We start from the raw sequence: 23,647 nt of genomic DNA, 5'->3' as shown, positions 1-23,647 counted from the left end.
GGTGAGACACCTAATTTCGCTACTGCTATGTACCGGCCTCCTCACAGCCTAGCAGTTTTATCATCCCTCACACAATGAAATATGTACGATCCACCTCATCGGGTTTATGGGTTTTGCGCCACTGTGATGAGCGTAAGCCAACGCCACTTATCTTACGCGCACTCCACCCAATTCAAGTCACTTCCCTCTCGCTCTGAATGACACCTCTTGATTCTCAATGCCTCCCACCCACGTGCGACGTGTCCCGTGAAGGCTGGAGTTCCGGGTGAAGAAGGAGGGCTGGTTTGAGAGGGGTGGCACTCGCCAGGTGTCATTTGCGTGCAAGACTGGAGACGTCGCAATTTTGAAATCCAGTGGCCGAGTTCTTACCGTGGCCATCGGCCGGGGACTGCCCTCCAGCTCACGTGAGCAGCACCGGTGCCGCGAATAGAATTGCCACCTGTCCTGCTTCTTCCCAGGATCGTCTCAATCTATTTTGTAGTGATACTTGTGCAAAGATTACTCAATTGTATGTGATACTCTGGACTTGTACGTAACTTTTTTTTTCTTTGAGATGTGGGCATCGCTGGTACACAAGCATTTATTGCCCATCCCTATAGTGCATTGGCAACCGAAATAACGAGAAGAGCCATTTATGTCGAATTCGGTAAAAAAAAAATCAATATTCCCAGAGCCAAAATGTACGTGAATACAAGACGGTCCTTAAACAACGTCACGAGACAGTCCCTAAAGTGCCGCATGCGGCTCTGAAGCCGCAGATTGTTGACCCGTGCCTATGGTAAACTAGACTTCCATGGTGAACTGGACTCACACAGTAAACTGTGAACTTCCATGGTCAACTGGACTCCCATGGTAAACTGGACTTCCTTGGTATACTGGACTCCAATGGTCAGGAGTTGGCAACCAAAACAACAAGAAGAGCCATTTTTGTTCTAATCCGGTAAAAAAACTCAGTATTGTAAGAGCTGCAATCCATGTGAATGCGAGACGGTCCTTAATCAATAACGTTACGAAGCAATCCTGAGATGCAGGTTGATGACCCCTGCTTTAGCGGAACCAAAGACATATATTTGACTCTAAAGCGTTTAATTTGAGGCCTAGAACCAAAACTATTGGTCTAGGCATATTGTCTCAGCATGCTCGCATATATTTAAAGCTGACAATTCCATTTAATTGTCGTGCACTTGACAGCATGTATGCGTTGTGGGTTTTAACATGCATGCCGGTTGTAATCATCTCTGCCCTTGGCACGTTTCCTTTCAGGCCCAAACAGAAAGGAGATTATGAGAGGCAAGGGGAGAGGCAGGGGCTTTACAGTGCAACCATCTTATAATAAACAAATCCAGCAACGTCCACTGCCAGCCACTAACGCAGGTAAGCATCCACACACAAACACAAGCACCAAACACACAAAACTCGCCCTCACTCCATGCTAAAATGCCTATCACCAATATGCCCAATCTCATCAGATCTCAAAAGCTAAGCAGGTTTAAACATGGCTAATATGCAGATGCTCAACCACCATGCACAACAGAATGTTATAGGCTGGAGGGCTACATGATGGTGGGTAAAGGCATCGATTTCTCTATTTTTCACTCCTATCGGGTTTTTTAATATATTGTTTGTTATTGTAACTTGCTGACCTGACCCTACTGGACATCTCTGAAAAAGAGCTTCATAGCTTATCGGATTCCTCCAATCCAAATAAAGATTCTGAAAAATGGTCAAATAACCCTGACGACCTGCACGCAACATGGGGAGACCCTCACCCATGAGCGGATTGACAAAAAGGTCGTACATAACATTACATCAAAGACAATGGTTGTAATCCTGTGTTGGCAGTGGAGCACAAGCACAAATAAGAAAAAAACACTCAACACATTTAAATCTTGACTTAAAGCTTTGCTGACTGCAGGAATTCATATTCTTGGGTCTTTCGGTAAAGTCACGTAGATACGTAGATACATGACTTTACTCAACACATTTATAAATAACACTACACTAAAGAGGAAAAATAAACGATAGACATTTTGATAAATGGTCCAATATGCAAAGCAGAGACATTTGCTATGAATAGAGTTCTATTATATATATTTTTCCTATTGAGGGTAGAGTTATTGACAAATGTGTTGAGATTTTGTGACAAGTATAATAGTAAAATATGCATAAACACCATACCCGTCAACCCGTACGGTTTACCCGTATTCTTGTACAGGGAAATTGAATTTTTCAGGTCCATACGGCGTAGAGCCGTTTCAATACGAGCAAGCCAAAAAAAAATGTATGTTTGTGTTTCTCGCTTGTGATGGGACTTTGTAGGATGAACGTTGAGATGTATAAGGCTGCACGCTGTGAGCAATAAGGTCTGAATTGGTCTGTAATAAGGTAGGCGCTGATAATCGGTTAACAGGTATGAAACATATTTTTGGTTCTTTCGGTAGAGTCACGTAGAAGGGAAATAATACAATAATACAAATATAAAACAATAAAAATTCTCACGACGTTTCGACTGCAACACAAGCAATCATCATCAGGTGTGAAATCCACAAATCGTCTTGCTGTGGATTTCACACCTGATGATGATTGCTTGTGTTGCAGTCGAAACGTCGTGAGAATTTAATTTTTTATATTTTTATTATTTTATTATTTCCCTTCTACGTGACTTTACTGAAATAACCAAGACATATGAATCCCTGCAGTCACGAAAGCTTTAAATCAGGTATGAAACACTTAATGCGTGGGATCACGCCTGTCCAAGCAGGCTACAAAGGACCGCAGCACCAGAAGCAGCAGCATCGCAATGGTGCGCCGCCTTCTCAGCGTCAGCCCACGTGTTCAGCCAAGGCACCCGCCTACGCCCAGCCCAACATAAAGGGTGGCACCAAAAGGCAGCAACAGCAGGAACTACCTCATCTGCCACACCACGCATCCAACGTGCGAGCCCCTACCGCTGCCCAGACCAAACGTGACATGGACTTCATGCGGGTGCCGGATCAGGGTGCGGCGGGGTACGTCATCGTCCTCAAAACTCCAACTTATTAAAAAAATTCCACTGCGAGTCTTCTTACCCACACCCATAAATAAGACCACATTATCTCCACTGGCTAGCAATCCAGTATCCGATCAATTTCAAAATCTCACTCAACGCCTCAAAGATCCTTCATAGACATGCCTCTGCCGAATTCTCCTCATATCACTCTCCTCTTGTCCACACATTCTCTGCTCCAGCAACCAAAGTTCTCTGTCACGACCCCCCTTTGTATGAAACCCCCTTGCCCCAGCCACCTGTGCTGTCAAATCTCTGCCACTGTTCAAATCTATGCTGAAGACCTTTATGTTTCCCCTCTGCTTATAAGTGACTGCCTCTCTCTAGCACATTTGTCCCTTGTGTCTGTGCAGCATCTTGCGATGCGGTTGCATATAGATATTATATAAATCAACATTTATATTGTATCATCCATTATCTGCCTGCTGTTGTGTCGCCACCACTACATCTGGTGCTCAAGCATTTGCAATTCATCTCATCTGTGCATGTGCATTAATTAGATATGTCACTCCATCTCCGCTTTGGTTATTGCTCCAACACATGCATTGTTTTTTTGTTCACAGTTTTGCACTGCTTCAGAGCACGAGTTTCCCATGGTTGGTAACCGTATGTGGTGTGTGATTTTATTTGTTGTTTTGTGGCTTTGTGAACGCGCGTGCGTCCTCGTTCAGCATCCAGAGGCAGGTGTCCCAGGTTCGCCCTCCGCCGGGAGGCGGAAGATCCAAGCCTTCCATGCAAGCCAGAGCAGCCGCTTTCCCGCGCTGTCGTGCCATATACCAGTACGACGCGCAGGACACGGACGAGATCAGCTTCAGCATCGGCCAAGTCTTCGACCTCACCCGGGAAGGTGGGTGGTGCATGTGCAAGGATGGTGCGTGGCCTGGTGGCCGCGAGTAATGATTGCAGCGATGAGAACAGGCATGGTCAAGCGATGTAACTGGGTGAGGAGTCACCGCGGGGGGAGGGAGGAAGCTGCGAGGTGCTAGCGAGGCTAGGAAACACTCCGGCAGAAGAGGTTCTTGGGTCAGATCGCCATGTGAATCAAATGTGAGTCCTATACCATCCTTCACCTGACACGGCCAATTAATAAAGTTGTCACGTGGACAACTGTACCAAATTATTACTGTTGAAGCAGTAATTACTCATGAAGTAGCAATTGCAAATCAAGACAATGTACTACAAAGGGGAGTATTATTTTGTCTACTAGATTCCATGTGGCCAGCACATGGTTTTACTGCAGAAGAAATCACAGAGGTTCAGACGTACACCACAGCTCTCCTCACAACCTTCCACTCAATTTTGCATTTTCACGCTGAACTTTAATGTCTAAATTTTCATGACATCACCTGCATGTTACAGGTAATTATTTTCTAACATGGTAGTCTGTTCTCTGATGTTTTATTTACTTATTTGCTGTACTTTATTTAATTGTTTTAGTCATTGTGGCGGCTCGGATCATTCTTTCAAATGAGACTATCTTGGTTTCTTACCTGGTTCTTACCTGGTTAATCAATTGAACTTGGCCTACTGTGACATTCTGGGCAAATGAACTATGTAAATATATGCATTATTTAATGACAAACTTCTGTTTGTTTATAGATTCATCTGGTTGGTGGACTGGGTGCATCCGTGGCAAGGAGGGAATGTTTCCTGGGAACTACGTGGAGAAAATATGAGCAGCTGGCCTTTAAATGTGCAATCTGGGTGTTTCAAATCCTCAGCATGCCTTCACAGCGGCAGAGAGCAAAAGTGTAAAACATCTCTGTGTACTTGATCTCGAGCACACCTGGCAATGTATGTGTTGTCTCCTCATTAGTGCACTCACTTGCATATTAGGCAGTGGTTCTCGACCTTTTTAGTATGGTGCCCCCCAACCCCAGCCCCTGTGCGCCCGCCATGAGAAAAAATATTGAGCAATCATCAAAGCTAATCAGATACTGAAGACGCACTGACTCTACATATTCAAGTAATTTTCCATGCATCCAACTGCCTTCTGGTTGGCTGGGTGACACAAGCCCTCTTTGTCTCTTTAATCGGTGCCCATGTGCCAGCAATTGAGTCTCATGGTATTTTCACGAGGACAAACTTGATGCAGGGCTAAATAAAGTGCCAGGGTAATTTAATTGATGGAAATGTAACAATTTCACTTTAATATGATTGGTTCTTTCGGTAAAGTCACGTAGATAGAAAATAAAAATAATTTAATTAAAATTAATTGAAAATAAGAAAAGCAAAAAACCCACGACGTTTCGATCACAACACAAGCGGCCTTCATCAGGCGGTGGCTTCACTTTAAGCCACCGTAAATTGCCATACAGATAATGCATTTGATAATAAAGTCCATAGTTTCACATAAGAGAAATACCATGCTATTAATCTGTAAACGGATGAAAATTTATCACCAAAAAAAATCAGTTTTTATCTAAACAGATATTTGGAATATGAATCATGATTTTTTTATTGAAAAATTTTGAGGCCTTTGACTTCTATGAAGTCTACATCATGGGACCTCCTTTGCCAGTACCAAAATATGAGAATAGGTTTTCCCCTTTTTTCTGGCAACAAACCAGGTGTTAAGATGTTAAAACACCAAACTGAAACCTTTTACAAGGAATCATGTCTGCATTAACCACAATACTTGTGGTCAGAATGCAAACAAAAAACAAAGAAAGCTGTCTCTGGTGTGGACCAATCAGTTTAAAAGACAGTGCATATATTATCAGAGTATGTTTTTTTTGCATTCTGACCACAAGTATTGTGGTTAATGCACACATGATTCCTTGTAAAAGGTTTTAGTTTGGTGTTTTAGCATCTTAACACCTGTTTTTTTGCCAGAAAAAAGGGGAAAACCTATTCTCATTCTATAAAGTCTTTTGGTAAACAAAACAATTACATCTGGTATTCATAGCATGTCTCCAATGATTCCATTCACTGAAACATTTACATTTTATTTTTACAAGGAAATTTTTTCTGATGCCATTATTGATGACTACAGTATTAACATGGTCTTTTTAAGTATGGGTATTCACACATCATACTTGAAAATGTTTCACTGTTTTGCAATTGTAAATGATTGTCATTTGAAGGCAGTTGTTCAGAATTTTCTCTTTGACACAGCATAAAATATGGTGCTTTGTTAAATGAAGTAAAGCTGTTATCTAGCAATAGATTGCTATAATTAAAGTGTAATAATACACTGCTTTCCATAATAAAGGTGTTTAGGTTAGATCGATTAAATGTAAATGTGTCGTTAAACCCGTTAACACCTGATAGAGCCAATTACTAAGGTTTGTCACGTAAACTTAATATGACACATAAAACATAACATGTTTAAGTAACAACCCTTACTAATTGGCTGTGTTGGGTGGTGGTGGGTTTAACGACACATTTAAATTTACGCGATCTACCCCAAAAACCTCTATTATGGATGTGTTAAAATACACTGCTTTATTACAGTACGTGCAAAATTGTATACAGTACTATCATGTTAAGTGTTAATCACACGTTAATACGTATTCATGAGTTGGAAATTGAACCCATTAATCTAAACACAAATGCAAATTGCTTTGTTGTACGGTCAGTGACATTGTGAAATATATGCAAGTAATAAATACATGTTGCAAAGAAAATAAGTTTTTTTTTGTCATTTGAAATATCAACCATGTACTCCTGTATACCAGTCAACAAACCTTCAAGACAGCGCAATTTAGCTGTTCTAAATTGTGTTGCTTTGACGAATCTTGCACTTTACATTGGAATGGTGTCACAACTGACCCGTCTCTATTTGAGTCACATTTTTGGGGGGTCAGTGTTATGAGATGGGCATGCAGTACAGTACAAGCTCATCTTCAGTCAGGATCAATCCACTGCTGGATGCATTTATATTACTACCGTAGTATGTTTAAACCTTTATTTAGATAACTGTCCTCCCCCCCAATCCTTGTGTTAACCCTTGACGCATCAAATCCACAAAGACAGCTGTTCAGGATATAAACACTATGATTTGCTTCCCAAATCATTACGATCGAGTGAACATTCTCAATCTGCAGTGTGGTCCACATGTCTTGTGAACCCCCATTTCATTCTCTAAAACTCACATGTTAGGGGTCAATGCATGGGGGGGGAGGGGTCACAAGACATCTGGACCACACCTGTGACACTGCTCAACATTTTCGAATCGCGTTTCGACGACGAATACGAAACGAGGCCTCGTCGCGCACCGTAGTATTGCCGGAAGCGACGTCGCGCGCGCGCCCCGATCCGTTTTGGCGGGAGGAGGATTCGGTGCAGAGGAAACTCCACGCCGCCGCTGTTTGTGTCTCGCTGATATCGTACGGTAAGAACAACCGCGTTATAACATCGGGGCATTCACAGGAGGGGGGCTGAAACGTCTGCGACGGACCCGTGGGTTGTTTACCGACGACGGCTGTCGATGCTCCCGGGTTCACAAACGCGACGCGGCTGGTCTGGCTCTTTAGTCGACCGCATCGATGTAACAACAACATCATCATCATCGACGTTTGACTCTCCCGTCAACGTCAGCCGTACGAAGAAGGATGTTATCATGAGCTGTATTCAGTAGCTGCTAATGAACGAACGCGACTGATGGCGGCACTGAAATGAAATTAGTAGACTGCCTCCGCCTGTTTAACGCAAAAAATACTCCTGTGTTGAGTTTCGATTAGAAGCTTTCGTGACTGCAGGGATTCATCTTCTTGGTTCTTTCGGTGAAGTCACGTAGAAGTAAAATAAAAGAATATAAATAAAACAAAATACAATTGTGTTTTTTTTAAATAATAAAAATAAAACATAAAATAAAATTATTTTTATTTTATTTCCCTTCTACGTGACTTTATCGAAAGAACCAAGAAGATACTCCTATGTTATTATTTTGTTAACAGTATGATTACGCATGCCCATCAACCACACGGCCGTCTGCATCTTTATCGACAGCATTACCGGTAATTCATTGTAAGCAAGCAAACTCTCTGGACCTGTTTCGACGTAGGATGTCTTATCGCTTAAGCCCCGTAAGTCAATGCTGGTGAACTGTCAGATGTGATAGGTAAGGACTCTCTCTCTCAGACATGGGGCTGAATGTCGAAACCGGTTCGGAGTTGTGCTGTTGAACCAATGCTGCTGAAATGATGCACTCCGGAAGGCCATGTGGCTAATGGGATGTGTAGAAAATGTTTTTTACATGGCAGGACATATTCTGGGGATGGGATTTGTTTAGTTGTAGTACTAATTTTTATTACATTTGGGGTCGTGTGAATATTCTTATTTGTGCTGATTATTATAAGTGATGATGGATGGTGATGTTGGAAGTGGTGAAGATGCTAACCGCTACACAGATGTGATGTCACAGCTCACTAGCCGTGCAAAATATATGCATTATTGCGCCCCCACCCACCAAAAAACCCACAAAAGTGTATTTTAATAATTTTTGCATGGTGTACAGTCTGGAAAGTACCCACATGGCAAATTTCAAGTCTGTTGCATGTCGGGAAGTACGCTAAACATTTTGAACAGACACACATAATCACGGCCACCACCGGTGACGATTATTTCAACCGCTCCTGGGCCTCCCCTAGGTCGACTCAGCCTCAAACGAGCAACTCGTGTGGTGTGTGAACATCGCCACTGGGGAGAACCAAGAAGATACTCCTATGTTATTATTTTGTTAACAGTATGATTACGCATGCCCATCAACCACACGGCCGTCTGCATCTTTATCGACAGCATTACCGGTAATTCATTGTAAGCAAGCAAACTCTCTGGACCTGTTTCGACGTAGGATGTCTTATCGCTTAAGCCCCGTAAGTCAATGCTGGTGAACTGTCAGATGTGATAGGTAAGGACTCTCTCTCTCAGACATGGGGCTGAATGTCGAAACCGGTTCGGAGTTGTGCTGTTGAACCAATGCTGCTGAAATGATGCACTCCGGAAGGCCATGTGGCTAATGGGATGTGTAGAAAATGTTTTTTACATGGCAGGACATATTCTGGGGATGGGATTTGTTTAGCCTTTTTTGTGAGTTTATGATTATTTGTGTGCAAAGGTACTGTTGGCGATGGTTGGTTCGTAAAGGTGGTTGTGATGATGTTGTAGTACTAATTTTTATTACATTTGGGGTCGTGTGAATATTCTTATTTGTGCTGATTATTATAAGTGATGATGGATGGTGATGTTGGAAGTGGTGAAGATGCTAACCGCTACACAGATGTGATGTCACAGCTCACTAGCCGTGCAAAATATATGCATTATTGCGCCCCCACCCACCAAAAAACCCACAAAAGTGTATTTTAATAATTTTTGCATGGTGTACAGTCTGGAAAGTACCCACATGGCAAATTTCAAGTCTGTTGCATGTCGGGAAGTACGCTAAACATTTTGAACAGACACACATAATCACGGCCACCACCGGTGACGATTATTTCAACCGCTCCTGGGCCTCCCCTAGGTCGACTCAGCCTCAAACGAGCAACTCGTGTGGTGTGTGAACATCGCCACTGGGGAGACAACGCCGGCCGGGCGTGGTGAATCCAAGTCCCGGGCGAAGCCGGGTAGTAAATCTAGTACTTTATATGGCGAAGATAGCTATATTGGTTGGATTGTGATGTGCTGATGGTGGTAGTGCAATTCTGATGGCCAAAATTGTTTAATGATGGTAAACATCCTAATGCGTGATGGTTAGTGCTAATAGTCATGATGGTGTGAAGCTAAAATAACATGCTGGTGAATCAAATTTGAGACCTGGTCATCTCAATCCCATAAATCAAGGTTGAGCTTGGAAATTTGTTAATGTCATTTTGACGCGTGTTATACAAGTGAATCGTGATGTAATGGTGTTTTTATTTTTATGTTTTCAGATTTAATTGGACAGAAATTACCTGCATTCTTTGGTGTGATATGGACCACAAATGTACAGAGGTAATTTCATTTGCTTGGTCATATATTGCAAATGACAGCAAAACACACTCATTTATGCTAAAGTTAACATTTTAATAAGTTTGTTCTTCTCGCATTCGCATCTCTTCGTGATGACTGTCAGTCATTTTCTGCTGGGAGTGTGCGGTGATTGTGTGACGTTTCTAGGCATCATTGGTGAAAAAAAAAGGTTCAAACTGGGTGCTGTGTATATACTGTTGCCCATATGTGAAGTGGGTGTTTTGGTACCACCTGGGGTGACAAATGCGACGGGTATTCACTTTTTTAAAGCATTTATCTCAGGCCGACACATACATTTATGATAGCAAGGACACCATGGTATATTTTTATTATAAATAAATATATCATTGTTCAAATAATTTAATATCCAAAGTTTTCCAAAAGAGGTCTTTGGATATAGAGCTTTCAGAAAATGTATCTTATGCATGTTTATTACTATCTGAAACTGAACTTAAAGCATTAATTCTGGTTGGCTTTTGATGGTTCAAAATATGTATTGGATAAACTATACTTCTCCTTACAACAGATTTAAATTGTAAACCATTGCATCTCAATAGTTACTTTTGTATGCTTTGCTTACTATTCTTGCCCCATCCACAGTTTGCTATAAATAATATGGTTTGAGTTACATCAGGCAAGGTCATGCAAGGTAGTCTAAATTATGCATGCCGAGATTTCAATCCACAGTGCAGTGGCTTCCATTGGTTGGAATAGTACAACACAGCCTGATATACATGAGTGAAGACGAGTAAGACTGCATACTGCAAAAGTGTGATCATGAACAATACCAACACTTATTTACAGCACTGATATGACATCTCCGAATGTGATTGACAAATAGAAATTAAAATATTACATATTTGTCATGTAATATTGCCAAATTAAATAATATGGACATAGGATTGTTGCATGCTTTGAAAATGAATGCCGAAATATTTCAACATAAAAATGTAAGAAACGGTGCCAATTAACATGGACCTTATTACCAATTATCTTCAATTTGACCTTTGCAGAGTATATCACCATCCCTGACCGTGGAGAGTGAGATTCCTGCCAAAAAAGCCAGACAAGATCCACAATGCATTATACACTGCAGCGATGATAACACCAAATTGATATATCCTCAAACAATGGAGTCATGGCAGACCCTCAAGAGAGCTGGCGAGGTCCGCAATAACACAATGATATTGGCCATTACAGCAAATTCTACAGAAGGACAAATACCAAACGTGCATTACCACAGGAAATGCAGAAGCCTTTTCACCCTCAAAAGAGACCTTGACAAGATAGCGTCGAACAAAAGCCAAGAAGGAAAGGTTTTAAGTGAAGAAAGAAAATCAGCTCCAAGTAGTGCATCGCAAGTGCTTGAGAAGGAATGCATATTCTGTAGAAAGGAAGATAAATATCTAAAAGGTGTAAAATCAAGAGAACACTTAGCTCAAGCATGTCAGTTAAGGATAAACAGTACAATCAGGAAAGCTGCAGAAATTAAAGAAGACTCAAGAATTCTGGCTATTCTAAGTTGCGAACTTGTTGCCGCAAAGGCTCATTATCACCGATCGTGCTACAAATCGTACACAAAACCAATAAAAGAGCCCAGGGCCACGCCAGAGAGTGAAGATAATGAAGATACTTATACAAGGGCAGAGTCCACAGCTTTTGTGAATCTGTATAACTTCATCAGAAATGATATGTTTGTCAATAACAGTGTTATGGAGTTGTCAGAACTCACTGGTATGTTGGTAGGATGGATGAATACATTGGGTGTGCACGATGTCAAACCATCTACAAAGAAACATATACGTAGAAAGATTACTGCAGAATTTGCAGACTCTTTGTGCATGGTACACACTAAAGCAAAGAAAGTATTAGTATACCCTAATAGTTTGACACGCGACCAACTTGTACTTGCAAACTATGAACTTAGAACTGAAGTTATTGCATTGAAAGCTACCGGTTCAAATGTTACCGGGAGTGAATTGAGCAGAAATTCATCTTCAAACGCTGATCAAGGAGCAATCCATGATTCAGCCATAGCCACGTAATTAGTTTTAAGTTCACGAGTAGCAAATATCAATACCACAAAGATTGGCTCAATTCAGGTGAATCAGAACGTACCTAGAGATTAACCTGGTTCATGAGCTCTATTGCTCAGGATGTGATGTTTGGCATGAGCAGAGATACAGTTCTAAGCCCAGCTGGCTAGTGATGGGTTCCTGAGAAAAGTGGACGTTGAATTTCTGTTATATACATGTAAAACACATGCAAAAGGGGACTTGCAAAATACGCACAAATGGTAACAAATTCTCAGAACTACGTATATGAGCTGCTTCTAATAACCAACTGATGATGGGAAAGACATCAAAATGTAAAATAATTATTTATAATAGCCATCAGAAATTATGTTATAATTATAGAAAAATGTGGATGAAGTTTGTATTTACATCATCTTTGGCCATGGTACTGAAGTATCTAATGGTGTTTAAGTACAATAAAAAAAATATGACATTCTTATATACATCTAGTAACTACCTCTCATTTACATACGTGTTGTTCATTGTGAATTTAAGTTCATTGTTGCTTGAAAACATTTTAAGCCCTTGTAATTGAATGAATAAAAAGTTTTTGAGAAAAAAATGTGTTTATATTTCCTGTTTGTTTTGTGTAAAATGTACTTTAAATGGCCCCGAGCACTTTAATAGCCATGAAACATTCATAAGTCATACATTTCGTGAGATGCCTACACATCTTTCTTTCCAAAATGTGACTTATGACAATTTGTCAAAAAACTTGCTGTTGCCATACAAAGCAATATTTAAGCCAGTCCATTATAGGCAGAAAGCTTAGCGTATTCACTGTCTTGTTTAGTCTAAAAACCATGTATTTACAAATTCCACAGATGTTACCGTTCATGTCTTTTGCTGAAACTATTCTTTAAAGACTTTTTTCTCATACAAATCTGGGATGACCTTGCTATTACAGCTGTCTGAGCTGTGGTTTAGCGATAAATTCTCCGAAGAAAATAATTGCTGGTATTTCCACCCAGGGTTGTATTGATCAGCCACGTTTGACCAGTGGCTTGAGGACTGTAAAAAGTATACTTGAGTCGTAGAGCAGATAAAAAATGGTAAAATGGTCTGCTATTGCTGTTCTGGTAATAAGCACACTACACTGGCTTTGGCTGTTCAGCTCAATTCCTGACCATTTACAACTTCAGTGGCAAATAGAATGTCCCCTGTTCTTTTATTCGTCAAGCTTTGCCTAAAGTGAACGTGATAATCATGCTTGGGAGTTAAGTATTGACATAATAGCCTAAATAAGCAATACTTATCAACCCCTGACCGGGAAGTTAACTCTACCTTCTAGTCTGTGAGACACATGCGCAGCACTGTACCACTGTCAGATACAGATTTATTCAACTACAAAATATTCTCAACCAATTGGTTTGCTGTATGTGTTTTTATCTTGATCTAGATCTCCTTTGAAAACTGAGTTTTTGGTTTCTATGGGTTTTCATCTGGTTATTAATTTGCCAGAAGGGTTCTACCATGATTTTTGGAGTATGGGGTGATGTTGCTATGTGTAATCCCAATTTAATCATTTGAAGGTAACTTTTCAACATTAAGATGTCTGCCTAATACTATACATGTGTTTTTAGCTATGGAGGAAACCAGCGAACCTGGTGGAAACCCCACAGCTGCTCGAGTTGCAGATTAAACTGGGGACTTTTGCTGTGAGGCACAAGTGTTACGGCTATGCCACCTTGCCGTTATAAATTAAATCTACTTAGAACCTACAGAAAAATCTCGAATGCAGGGTTCTTCAAATGACAGCCCGCGGGCCTGATGTGGTCAGTGAAGGCTCTTGGAGTGGCCTGCTGAGAAATATGGGTCACCGAGATGTAAAGAGATACAGCTTAGTGAGATGAGAGATACACATGGAGAGCTGTATACATGATAAAGATTTGTGAGAAGAAAGAGATATGAGAGAGCTAAAGAAATTAAGTACGCATTAATGGTCTCGATCAGTGGCAGTTGGTGTCTAAATATAATGGAGGGGCACAGAAGCAGGTAGGGGAAAGAGAGGGAGGCAGGTGTATGCACATAATTAGCAGGTAAACACTGTTTTGGTCAGTTTTTTTCCCATATAGGACTTAAGTTTATTTAACTAGGTAATCTCATTCTCATCCCCACCAGCCCCTAATAACGAGCCACCACTGCCTCACAAGTACAAACATGATGTGAGGAAACCATGTGACATAGCGTCCACACGTGACGCTAAGAGACGCCGTGTGACACGATGTCACAAGGCTTACCAGCACGTGCCAATGTTATTATGAGGCCTGCCAGAAAATCTAGCTGAAGGACGGTGCTGTAAGGCAAAATCCTTGTCTGCTTCACACAGGTGCGGGAATGGCTGAGCCAGGTGCTGGGGGAGCAGCCCATGCCTCCGTTCGAGGACAGCGTCCACACCGTTGAGCTGCTGCACAGCCTCATGCAGCAGCACCGTGAGCACGATCGCTGCAATGCTCTCCTCCTCGACGACTACAAGCAGAAGTCGCTGGAGTACCAACTGGAGGGTAGGCCTCTTTGCGGTGGATGCAGGGGCCATTGCCGCCCTGCAGAGGTCGCAAACGGGTTTTGATTCCTTACCCGTACCCGGCCGCACCAGGGTCACAAACGGGTACCCGTACCCGGCCGTACCCGTACCCTACCTGTACCTGGCCGGGTACGGGTAGGGTACGGGTATCGAGTACCTGATTGCGACCTCTGGGATGAAGCCATGTTGCAGGCGTGGGTGGGTTGATTCTAGGAACTTGAATTGTGAGAAGAGACAAGACGTTGGGAAATGAGTGACAAACAGTTACTCACCAGTGACTCACGGTCTACCCGTACCCGGCCGCACCAGGGTCGCACACGGGTACCCGTACCCGGCCGGGTACGGGTAGCCGGGTATCGGGTAGGGTACGGGTATCGGGTACCCGGTTGCGACCTCTGCCGCCCTGTGATTACGTTTTTAAGCATGGTGCAGGGCATGCAACGACCCATCGAATCGTCGGTTACCATCGATTCAAACTCTCACGATACAGGCGTCGGATCGTTCATGTAGCGATTGATTATATATTTACGATGTTCCAATAGCGTATGCGATGTTACGTGCAAATGTTAGAATTCACCGAGGGAGTGAATTATTTCACCTGTGTTAAAGTTGATTTGAAGTTTAATTTGATATTTGTAACATCGCCTACACTTACTACACCAACTAATGTGACGCGATCCATTGCAAATTATTTCAAAACCTATACTTTTGCTGTACGTATTAAATGGAAAAGGAAAAAAATCGATAGAAGACCCTATATTTGCATGTTATCAAACTGATGCGAATAATCAAGCACGATCATCGCAACCACATCCCCTAAACTATTGAAACATACTGTAAATCTGAAGCTGCCCAATTAATTTATTCTTAGCCTTTGTGAATTATAGAAGTTGTGAAAACTAATATAGATTCTAATATACACATGAATCAAACTGATGCGAATGAGCGAGTGAATATTGAACTGAAGGACAAATTTACCATGGTGCTCTTCCAGTATTATGCATTGCGTAGACAGTAAATATATTTACAAATAAACACAAATCAAGGCATTGATGATTGAATACCGTGAGACATTATTTATAAAATTAGGTAAGTAAAACAATTTTAAACAAGACCACTCTTGAATTAATAAAGAATGTACTGCAATATATCAAAAGATTTTATGTTATCAACAGTTACATTTCTAGTGCAGTTGGAATCGACGAGTAGCGGTACGCAAGGGGGTGCTTTTGTCCCACTCGGGTCGGCAACCAAAATAACGAGCCATTTGTTTCGAATTCGGTAAAAATAAATACCTCTTATTTCAAGAGCTGCAATGCACGTGAATAATGGTCACGAAGCAGCCCTTAAAGAGCCGCATGCAGCTCCGGAGTTGCAGGTTGTCGACCCCTGGTTCCATACGAGTATATATGTATGTTGAACTTCTTTCGCACCGTACGTAGCCAACCGGGCTAACCGGAGGTGTGTGGGAAGGACAACAAACTAAACACAAAAAAGCAGTTCTAAATAAATGAGTTTTCAATCTAGATTTAAAAGTGCATAGTCCCAGTGGATTCCTAATATTGGAAGGAAGAGCGTTCCAGACGGCCGCAGAAACGCATCTGACAGCGCGCAATGCAATGACCGAGTGACAGCTTGGTGTGCTTCTGTGCTCTCGCCCAGCCGAGTGCCTGCAGCAGCTGCTGATGGACGCGGTGGGTGTGTCGCCATCGGCCCTGTCCTCTAGCGGCACCAGCAGCCTGCAGGCCATTGTCCAGAGTGCCATGGTCCTGGAGTTGAACAGCACTTCAGAGAGCAGGTGCAGTCAATGCCCTATGCGGAGGGAAGGGTGGCCCAGATCATATTTTAAAAATATATGGATAATGTTAAACATGTAAGATGTGGCCTCCTTTGCCAGTACCAAAATATGAGAATAGGTTTTCCCCTTTTTTCTGGTCTAACGCCTTTTGGCGTCCTCTGGTCTAACACCATTTGAGACTAGGCTCCAAAGAAAGCTGTCTCTGATGTGGACCAATCAGTTTCAAAGACAATGCATATATTATCAGAGTATGTTTTTTGTTTGCATTCTGACCACAAGTATTGTGGTGAATGCAGACATGATTCCTTGTAAAAAGGTTTCAGTTTGGTGTTTTAACATCTTGACACCTCTTCTCATGTAATACGTGTAATATAAACCCCCATACTACCAGCAAGGACATTTAGAATTTCAGCCAATGAGGGTGAAGATGTAGAATGTGACATCTGTTTTTATTACTTCCTTAAAGTCATCGTTTGCCTGACGATGTGTTTGCGGTCACGTTGGTATTGCAAGCACGGTCATGTGCAATCAGGATAAATCACCAACAGATAGTTAACTGCAGGCATGTAACTACTATTGCATTATTCAGTATGTAGGTGTATGAAATTCCTGATTCAATATAAATAATATATGTATATGTCATATTCACAAAACAGTATTCCAGTTCCACACAAGTTTTCTCTTGTGAAACATTCACAATTTATCTTGAGCTTGGTTGTGTTTGTTGACTGAACCGTGCGTGTCGCGATTTCTGCATAGCTTCATGCAGGCGATAAGCGAGCTGAAGGCGGAGGCGGAGGAGGTACGGGTGGAGAAGGAGGCGGAGGAGCGGCTGGTGGAACGTCTGGCCAGGAAGGCAGCGGCCGCTTTTACTCAGCAGGAGCAGCTAAAGCTGTAGGTGGCGCACATCCCACATTACCAGCCGAGAGGTGCCGTTGACTTTCGTCTTCCCGTGACTGTTTGCGCAGCCACTGCGTGTAGGTAAAGTCTCTTGTGAATGTTCCCACTTCACTGACATGATCGAGTAGATCATTGTGCATTTATGAATTAGCCACCCAACTCTCCAAAGTGGCCACTAGAAGATAGAGTAGAACGTATTATACAGAAACTATTGACATTGTAAGCCCCCTGCGCAAATATCAGCTGAATACATTATTGACCAAATTATTTGAGAATCAGAATATTTATTTATACTGGAGGACTGCATTTGTGTGTACTCCTCAATAGACTCACCGCAGTTAGTCAACTCACTGCAGTTAGCCGTTCGTCATGTTGTGTGTAGCAGGGTAAAGAGTTGGTACTCCCACCTTTTTGTGTGTCCGCTGTTTGTGGAACTGTGCGTGTGTGCTCACGTTGACTGGGGCACAACGGTGGTATCCAGGGGGTCGTGGGTTCAACACCAACCCTGACGCCTGTATTTTTGGAGTTTGCATTTGGAGTTTGCATGTTCTCCCCGTGGTTGCTTGGATTTTTCTCCAGGTCCTCTGTTTTTTTTCTCCACATTTTGAAACATGCATTTTGGAGTATTTGGCTGCTATATATCAACGTGATAAGCCACTTCTTTGAGCAATCATTTGTGGCCAGGTCGCTTCTGAAAGATAGCTAATAGCTCAGTGGGCTTTATCTGGTGAAATAAAATAGTTATGAGTTTAGATGTCTGGCCACTATGAAACAAGTGGCCAAATACCCTCTGGAGGGGCTCTTCAGCTCCCCATAGTGGAAGCCTTTGTGCAACAGTGGCGTGAGTAAGTAAAGGTCGGGCTGCTGCACCCTTTACCTTTCATTTGTGCGGTGTGCAGGGACTTGGCACGGGTGGAGCAAGACGCAGAAGTAGAAAATGCCAAGAAAGAGAGACATCTGCAGCTCACCGACTTCCTGCAGAGGAAAAGCGTGGACTACAGAGTACAGATAAAGTCTGCCCAGGTCGTTCATCCATCCTGCTTTGCAACCCTAAATGCATAAGTCTGTTTTTTTTCTGTCGGGAGAAAAGTATTTTTAAAAGCACACCTTTAAACACAATTAGCATGACGATAGCAACTAAGGCGGCAATGCTATTGCAATGTTATTGTGGTTTTTTTATGGGTGTGTTATTTCCTTTCAGGTAAAACTGGCTGCATCTGGCGTAGATCCATCTCTATACCACCAGTCGCTGGTCACAAAGGGGGAGGTAAAAACTCTCGTAATATTGTTTATTTATCCAGTAACTACTTACGTGTGGGATAGCAAAAATGTCGCATCATTTTGACTCAGTGGTCTAAATTACAAAATAGTCACATGTTCAGTTATTTTGAGTTGTGGTCTGGATAAGCCTTTTGTACATGCAAATGCGCACCTTTGTGTGTTGTTGAATCTACTCCCTGAGTCCCAACACGTTTTGCGAGCACCGGAAGTAACCCCATGCATTATTAGGTGACAGAGGTTCGCACAGATGCATTGGTGAGCCTACTTACTTTCCTGCCATCTCTTGGAAACCTCGTAGCCCGGTGGGGTTGGGTGTTTCACAAATAAACATGAACCACCAATTCTTACCCTGGAATACAGCGCCCTGCACACTGTAGACAAAAACTGTAATGGACTCAGCCTCAAAAGGACGAGACATGAAAAAGTGCTGAAGAGAAATTACAAGTCATCACCACAGACCCGTGTTTGAATCTTAAATGTAAGAGAAAATGTACTTGAACATAACACCAAATAGACACATTTTCTGACTTTATACATGTGTAAAAGTGTCTCAAAATATCTTCATATTTTCCATTGCAGGAACTTACCAAGCTCAAGCAGAAAGTTTCTACCCTAAAAGCGGAGCTGAACATTTATAAGGATCTCCCCCCGGTGATTTAAAGGCTTTTTTTTTTAAACATCTATGATTGAATGCATGCACAGTGCCATAGAGCAGTGTCGAGTGAATCCACATATGGATCGTCAGCCCCTCTATGATAAACATGCCCAGAACAATCATTCAGGCTGACAGACGATCAGGGCTTCCTCCCTTTTTAGGGAGCAAGCAGGCAGCAAGCTGTATAGGAGCGTCGCTTGCCATTAATGTTTAGTGCCTGCGTTTTAGTCTTGGCTATACAATTCCAGGCGTCCAAAGTCGAATCGTTAAAATGTATGTGAATTTCATTTTCCTTCGAGTCAAAACGCTTGCAAAGTTATAGTTTGGAAACATCCAATATATTTATTTTTGCATATATTTGAAATGCTTCTTGATTACGTATTCTCACTTTCCATTTTACAGAATGTGTCACTGGCAAGAATTAAAATTGAGGAAGCCAAGAGAGAACTGGTAGGTTTCTAATGTTTGCAGGGAATCTAATTTAATTGGCACTGGTCGCGAGTCCCTAAAAGTAGGTCACTACTTATTTAACCGACAAATGTTTTTCCAGCCATTTTTCCTTTATTCATCTCATATAGTACAGTGCCTTCTGATCTAAGTAAAGTTCATGATGTTTAACCACGAGGTGAGAACGCAAGAGACCAGCATGATATTCATATTCTTAGGTTTTTTCGGTAAAGTCACGTAGGTAAAACATTAAAATTAATAAACGTAAAATAAAATAAAAATCACGACGTTTCGGAGGCAACACAAGCTTCCGTCTTCAGGTGGAACCGTCACAGCCACGACAGCATGAGCCTAATTTTCAAGAGTGACCTGGGTTGCCAAAATAAAAAAAGCAAAACAAAACTTTTTTTTGCATCAATGAAGCAAATAGAAAACAGAGTAAAAAAACAACTGTAGTGAGAAATCGGAAATAATGCACAGAGTATAAATCAATGTTCAATAATAAATCGATGTTCAAATATAAATTCCGTGTAGCATGTCAGCTCAGATTATTTTTAGACTGATCAGATTATAATCGCAATCAGACTTTTATCAGTCTTTTTTTCCCAATGTCGTCTCCCTACAGGCTGCCCTGGACAAGGAACTTGAGGAGGATTTCCAAAACTTCTGAAAATATGCTTCGTGCCGGCATTTAAATCACTTCCATCCTCGCGTTCGTACATTTCTTGAGCTCACCAGGAAGGTGTTGACATTGAAGAGAACCCGTCTCATTCTCTCTCGAATACTGAGTTATAACAAGACTTATATAACTCAAGCTAACATTTTCAGGCAAGAAATCTTCAGAGTGGCCTTTCTTATAAGTGGTCTGCCATTGTTCGAACCGTTAGCCTTTTATATGTTTTTCCTAGCAAAGTGTGGGTCGTGAGAGTTATTTGGACTATTTTACCATGCTAACCAGTTAGGGTTGGTAAAGGCATTGTTGTTGCAAGCTTTGCTTGTAGCATCGGCAGCAATCTACAAACACCGGTTTAATGCAAGGTTGGTCACCCACCAAAATACTATCCCTGCCCAAAGCTGCTTAGCTTCTAGGATTTTATGAGATCGGGCATTCAAATCGAAAAGCATTCATTCTCTTACGTGATTCGGTGCCATGCATCGTGATCTTCAAAGATATATGAATTGATCCATCATTACATTCATAATATTTATATAAATAGGATATTAAAGTTGGATTTATTTCAAGTCCTTGTAAATTGTCTTATTAATTACTCTTCATAAAAATCTTGTGTTTAAAAACCCTGGCTTTGATTTTCTCACTGGATGCAAGGATTTGGTATGCGTTGGTGACTCATTCTCAACTTGTGGTCAGATTGGTTGCGTGTCCCTCCTGTCCTTGGACGGATTATATTTTGTTTTGCACCAATTTATAATATAATTTTAAAACCAAGGTAAAGTCTTTTTTTCTTCGTGCAGTAATCGACTTTAAAAAAATCTAGAGAACGTGTTAGAAAGTGACAAAGCTTTATTTTGGTAGTTCATCGAATGGAGTATATAAAAAAGATACTAAAACGTGTTATATAATACACTTTACATCACGCACCAGTCACAACACCGCCACAACCACCCAGTCAACTCAACAGGACAAAGTTTTCTTGAAAATGTATTGATGGTGCTGCATATATCGTCACTCCTTACAAGATACCGTAATGTGGATTTTTTTTAAAGTAACTTTTTTAAAAAATATATAAAAAACCAACAATAACCTAAATCTGTCATAGTATGTAAAATGCCTAAAGTAAATGTATGTAAAATAGTATTGCATTTAAATTATGTTACAATACCTGCAGTGATCTGGCCATCATTTGCATTCTCATGATTAAAAAAATAAATTTAAATATGCGGGGAATGAAGATCGCAGCTGTGAAAATGAGAATAAAACACTTAAAAACATAGTCATCTTTTAGAAAAGTTACATTTATGCAACGTTAACACTGGGCATACTGTACTCACAAGAGAACCGGTCCTTATCCTTAGACGTAAATGCCTACGCACCCACATAAGACGACTGCTTAATATCCATGCACAGCTGGCAAGCTTAAATACAATAACGGATAGCTGCATCTGTACAAACACGTGTGCACAATGGCTCTCTTCTGTGCGGTCACGGATGCAGCACGCATTTAACACGCCCTGCTTGATGACAAATTAACCCCGGCCACACACGCAGCAGCGCCTCTTCGTGGCTTGAAGCCAACCTGCACCGTGCCACAAACACCGATATTGGCATCGGGCAGAGGACAATACCAATTTTGCTTTGTTATGGGTGTCGTGTCTTCTTCGCTTGTGTTGCAGGTATATCCGGCATTGTGAGTCCCCCCCCCCGCAATGAATCTGAATGGTGTGTCCTCCACATGGTGCCAATTAAGCTGCTGTGTATGTACAAGTATAGCCCCTTTTGTCAATCCACTGCTGGATAAGGGCCTCCCCACACCTTATGCAGGCTGTGGGGGTTATGTGATCATACATCATTGTGCTCGTCGATGCGTGTTGGTGAAGACGAGGGGCATAGACGTGGGAGCGTTGGAATACAGCACAGCAATAGATTCTTGTCCACTGACCTACCCACCACGTCGCCCCCACGGTCGATGGCAACTTGTTTGTGTATGGCAGTCACCAATCCAGCACTACTCAACGCTCATCTTTGCTTAGCTTCTGCATTCTGAGTGATATGGCAACGTGTGCAAATGAAAGCAACACGACGCGGCGTTTCGAGTTGAGTCGCAGGACTGGGAATTGTGTTTCATTGGGCATGACGGGCTAACGGATGTTCTTCATGCTACAACCCACCGCGAGTCTCCATGCAACTATCTACCCACACTTACACACGACAGCACACGTCGACGTTGAACCTAGGTGTTACGGTACGATGTACGGCGAGTACAGATATGACTTGACTATAAAGACCGTGAGCACCTTGGTGGGTTACTGATAATCGCTGTGTGTGTGTGCGTGCACTGCTGTAAAAGGCAAATGTATCTCGAACAAGGGAACTGCTGCAAGCAAAGGCTGAATGCTATCCAACTTGGTTCTCAACCCTACACGTTGCAACTCCAGCTTCTATTTTGTATGTTAGATATTGTCAATTAACATGCATCAATTGATAGGTGAGGCATGTGCAATGTATTCAGCAGGTTAATGTAGCTATGGAAAGCCCGGCAAGTGACTGGCCAAGATTAAATTGGCTACCGCTTGCAGAAGATGATGCATCGGAGGCCATTCTCTGTGTAACATTAAAGTAAGATACCAGGGCTTATTTTAAAAATATATTCCGGAGCCCTAACTCCGAACTGGAGACATTTCCCAGAGCTTTGCCCCAGACAGCTCTGGCTGAAATCAAGCCCTGATATGAGACCGTACATGCCTATACCCAGCCATTCTTTTATTAAAGGGGCAACTCCCGTTGCTGTATACTTACCTAATCTCTCAAAATTGTTTGATTGAATTAACTTTCCATTTGCCCCATCCTATATGGGCGCTACCAGCAAACGGGCACGATTACGGCCTTGGAGCATTGGCAGGGCCTTGGGGCATTGGCAGGGCCTTGGGGCATTGGCAGGGCCTTGTGGTATAGTAAATTCGCCACTCTGCAGAGTTGCACGGTTCAAATGTGGCACAGGAGGTGTTTTAACCGTATTAAAAGGTGCCATCTGCTTCGCCGTGGATGTAAAAAAAATGGCATGTCATTCGAAATGAGTATGCAATTGTATGTTAGTTAGTGTTGTCCAAACCAGCAACATTTGTAAAAATTACTGAATTGGGATTACACATCGTCTTCGTGATTGCCTTGCCCTTTAAGAATGGCACGAACACCAATGTGCTGAATTATTATTGATGATTATCAGCCAACTGCTTTGACTTTAACAACCACTGTATGGCTGCTGTGTATATCATTCTGCCAATTCATTCCCCT

The 23,647-nt window shown here is 41.9% G+C and overlaps 2 protein-coding genes across 2 annotated transcripts in view; both read left to right on the top strand.

Moving 5' to 3' along the window:
- Positions 1–6,648, top strand: part of LOC144722010 (unconventional myosin-Ie-like) — a 46,142-nt gene extending 39,494 nt beyond the window's left edge. Inside the window, exons 24-28 of the mRNA XM_078600053.1 lie at positions 253–404; positions 1,264–1,374; positions 2,762–3,008; positions 3,718–3,893; positions 4,646–6,648. Coding sequence (XP_078456179.1) covers positions 253–404; positions 1,264–1,374; positions 2,762–3,008; positions 3,718–3,893; positions 4,646–4,722 — 763 coding nt within the window. The 3' untranslated portion in view covers positions 4,723–6,648. The remainder of the gene's footprint in view (positions 1–252; positions 405–1,263; positions 1,375–2,761; positions 3,009–3,717; positions 3,894–4,645) is intronic.
- A 629-nt stretch (positions 6,649–7,277) lies between these two features.
- HAUS1 (HAUS augmin like complex subunit 1) lies at positions 7,278–20,973 on the top strand. Its single transcript, XM_078600052.1, has 10 exons — positions 7,278–7,382; positions 9,919–9,979; positions 14,402–14,576; positions 16,259–16,394; positions 17,154–17,288; positions 18,194–18,317; positions 18,496–18,561; positions 19,155–19,226; positions 19,633–19,680; positions 20,303–20,973. The coding sequence occupies exons 2-10, from the start codon at positions 9,959–9,961 to the stop codon at positions 20,345–20,347; spliced, it is 822 nt and encodes a 273-aa protein (XP_078456178.1). The 5' UTR covers positions 7,278–7,382; positions 9,919–9,958; the 3' UTR covers positions 20,348–20,973.
- Positions 20,974–23,647: the final 2,674 nt, after the last annotated feature.

The sequence above is a fragment of the Lampetra planeri genome, chromosome 13, assembly GCF_965212315.1.
Source record: "Lampetra planeri chromosome 13, kcLamPlan1.2.h2, whole genome shotgun sequence".
Classification (NCBI taxonomy): Eukaryota; Metazoa; Chordata; class Hyperoartia; order Petromyzontiformes; family Petromyzontidae; genus Lampetra; species Lampetra planeri.
This window is presented reverse-complemented; position numbering and strand designations above follow the sequence as displayed.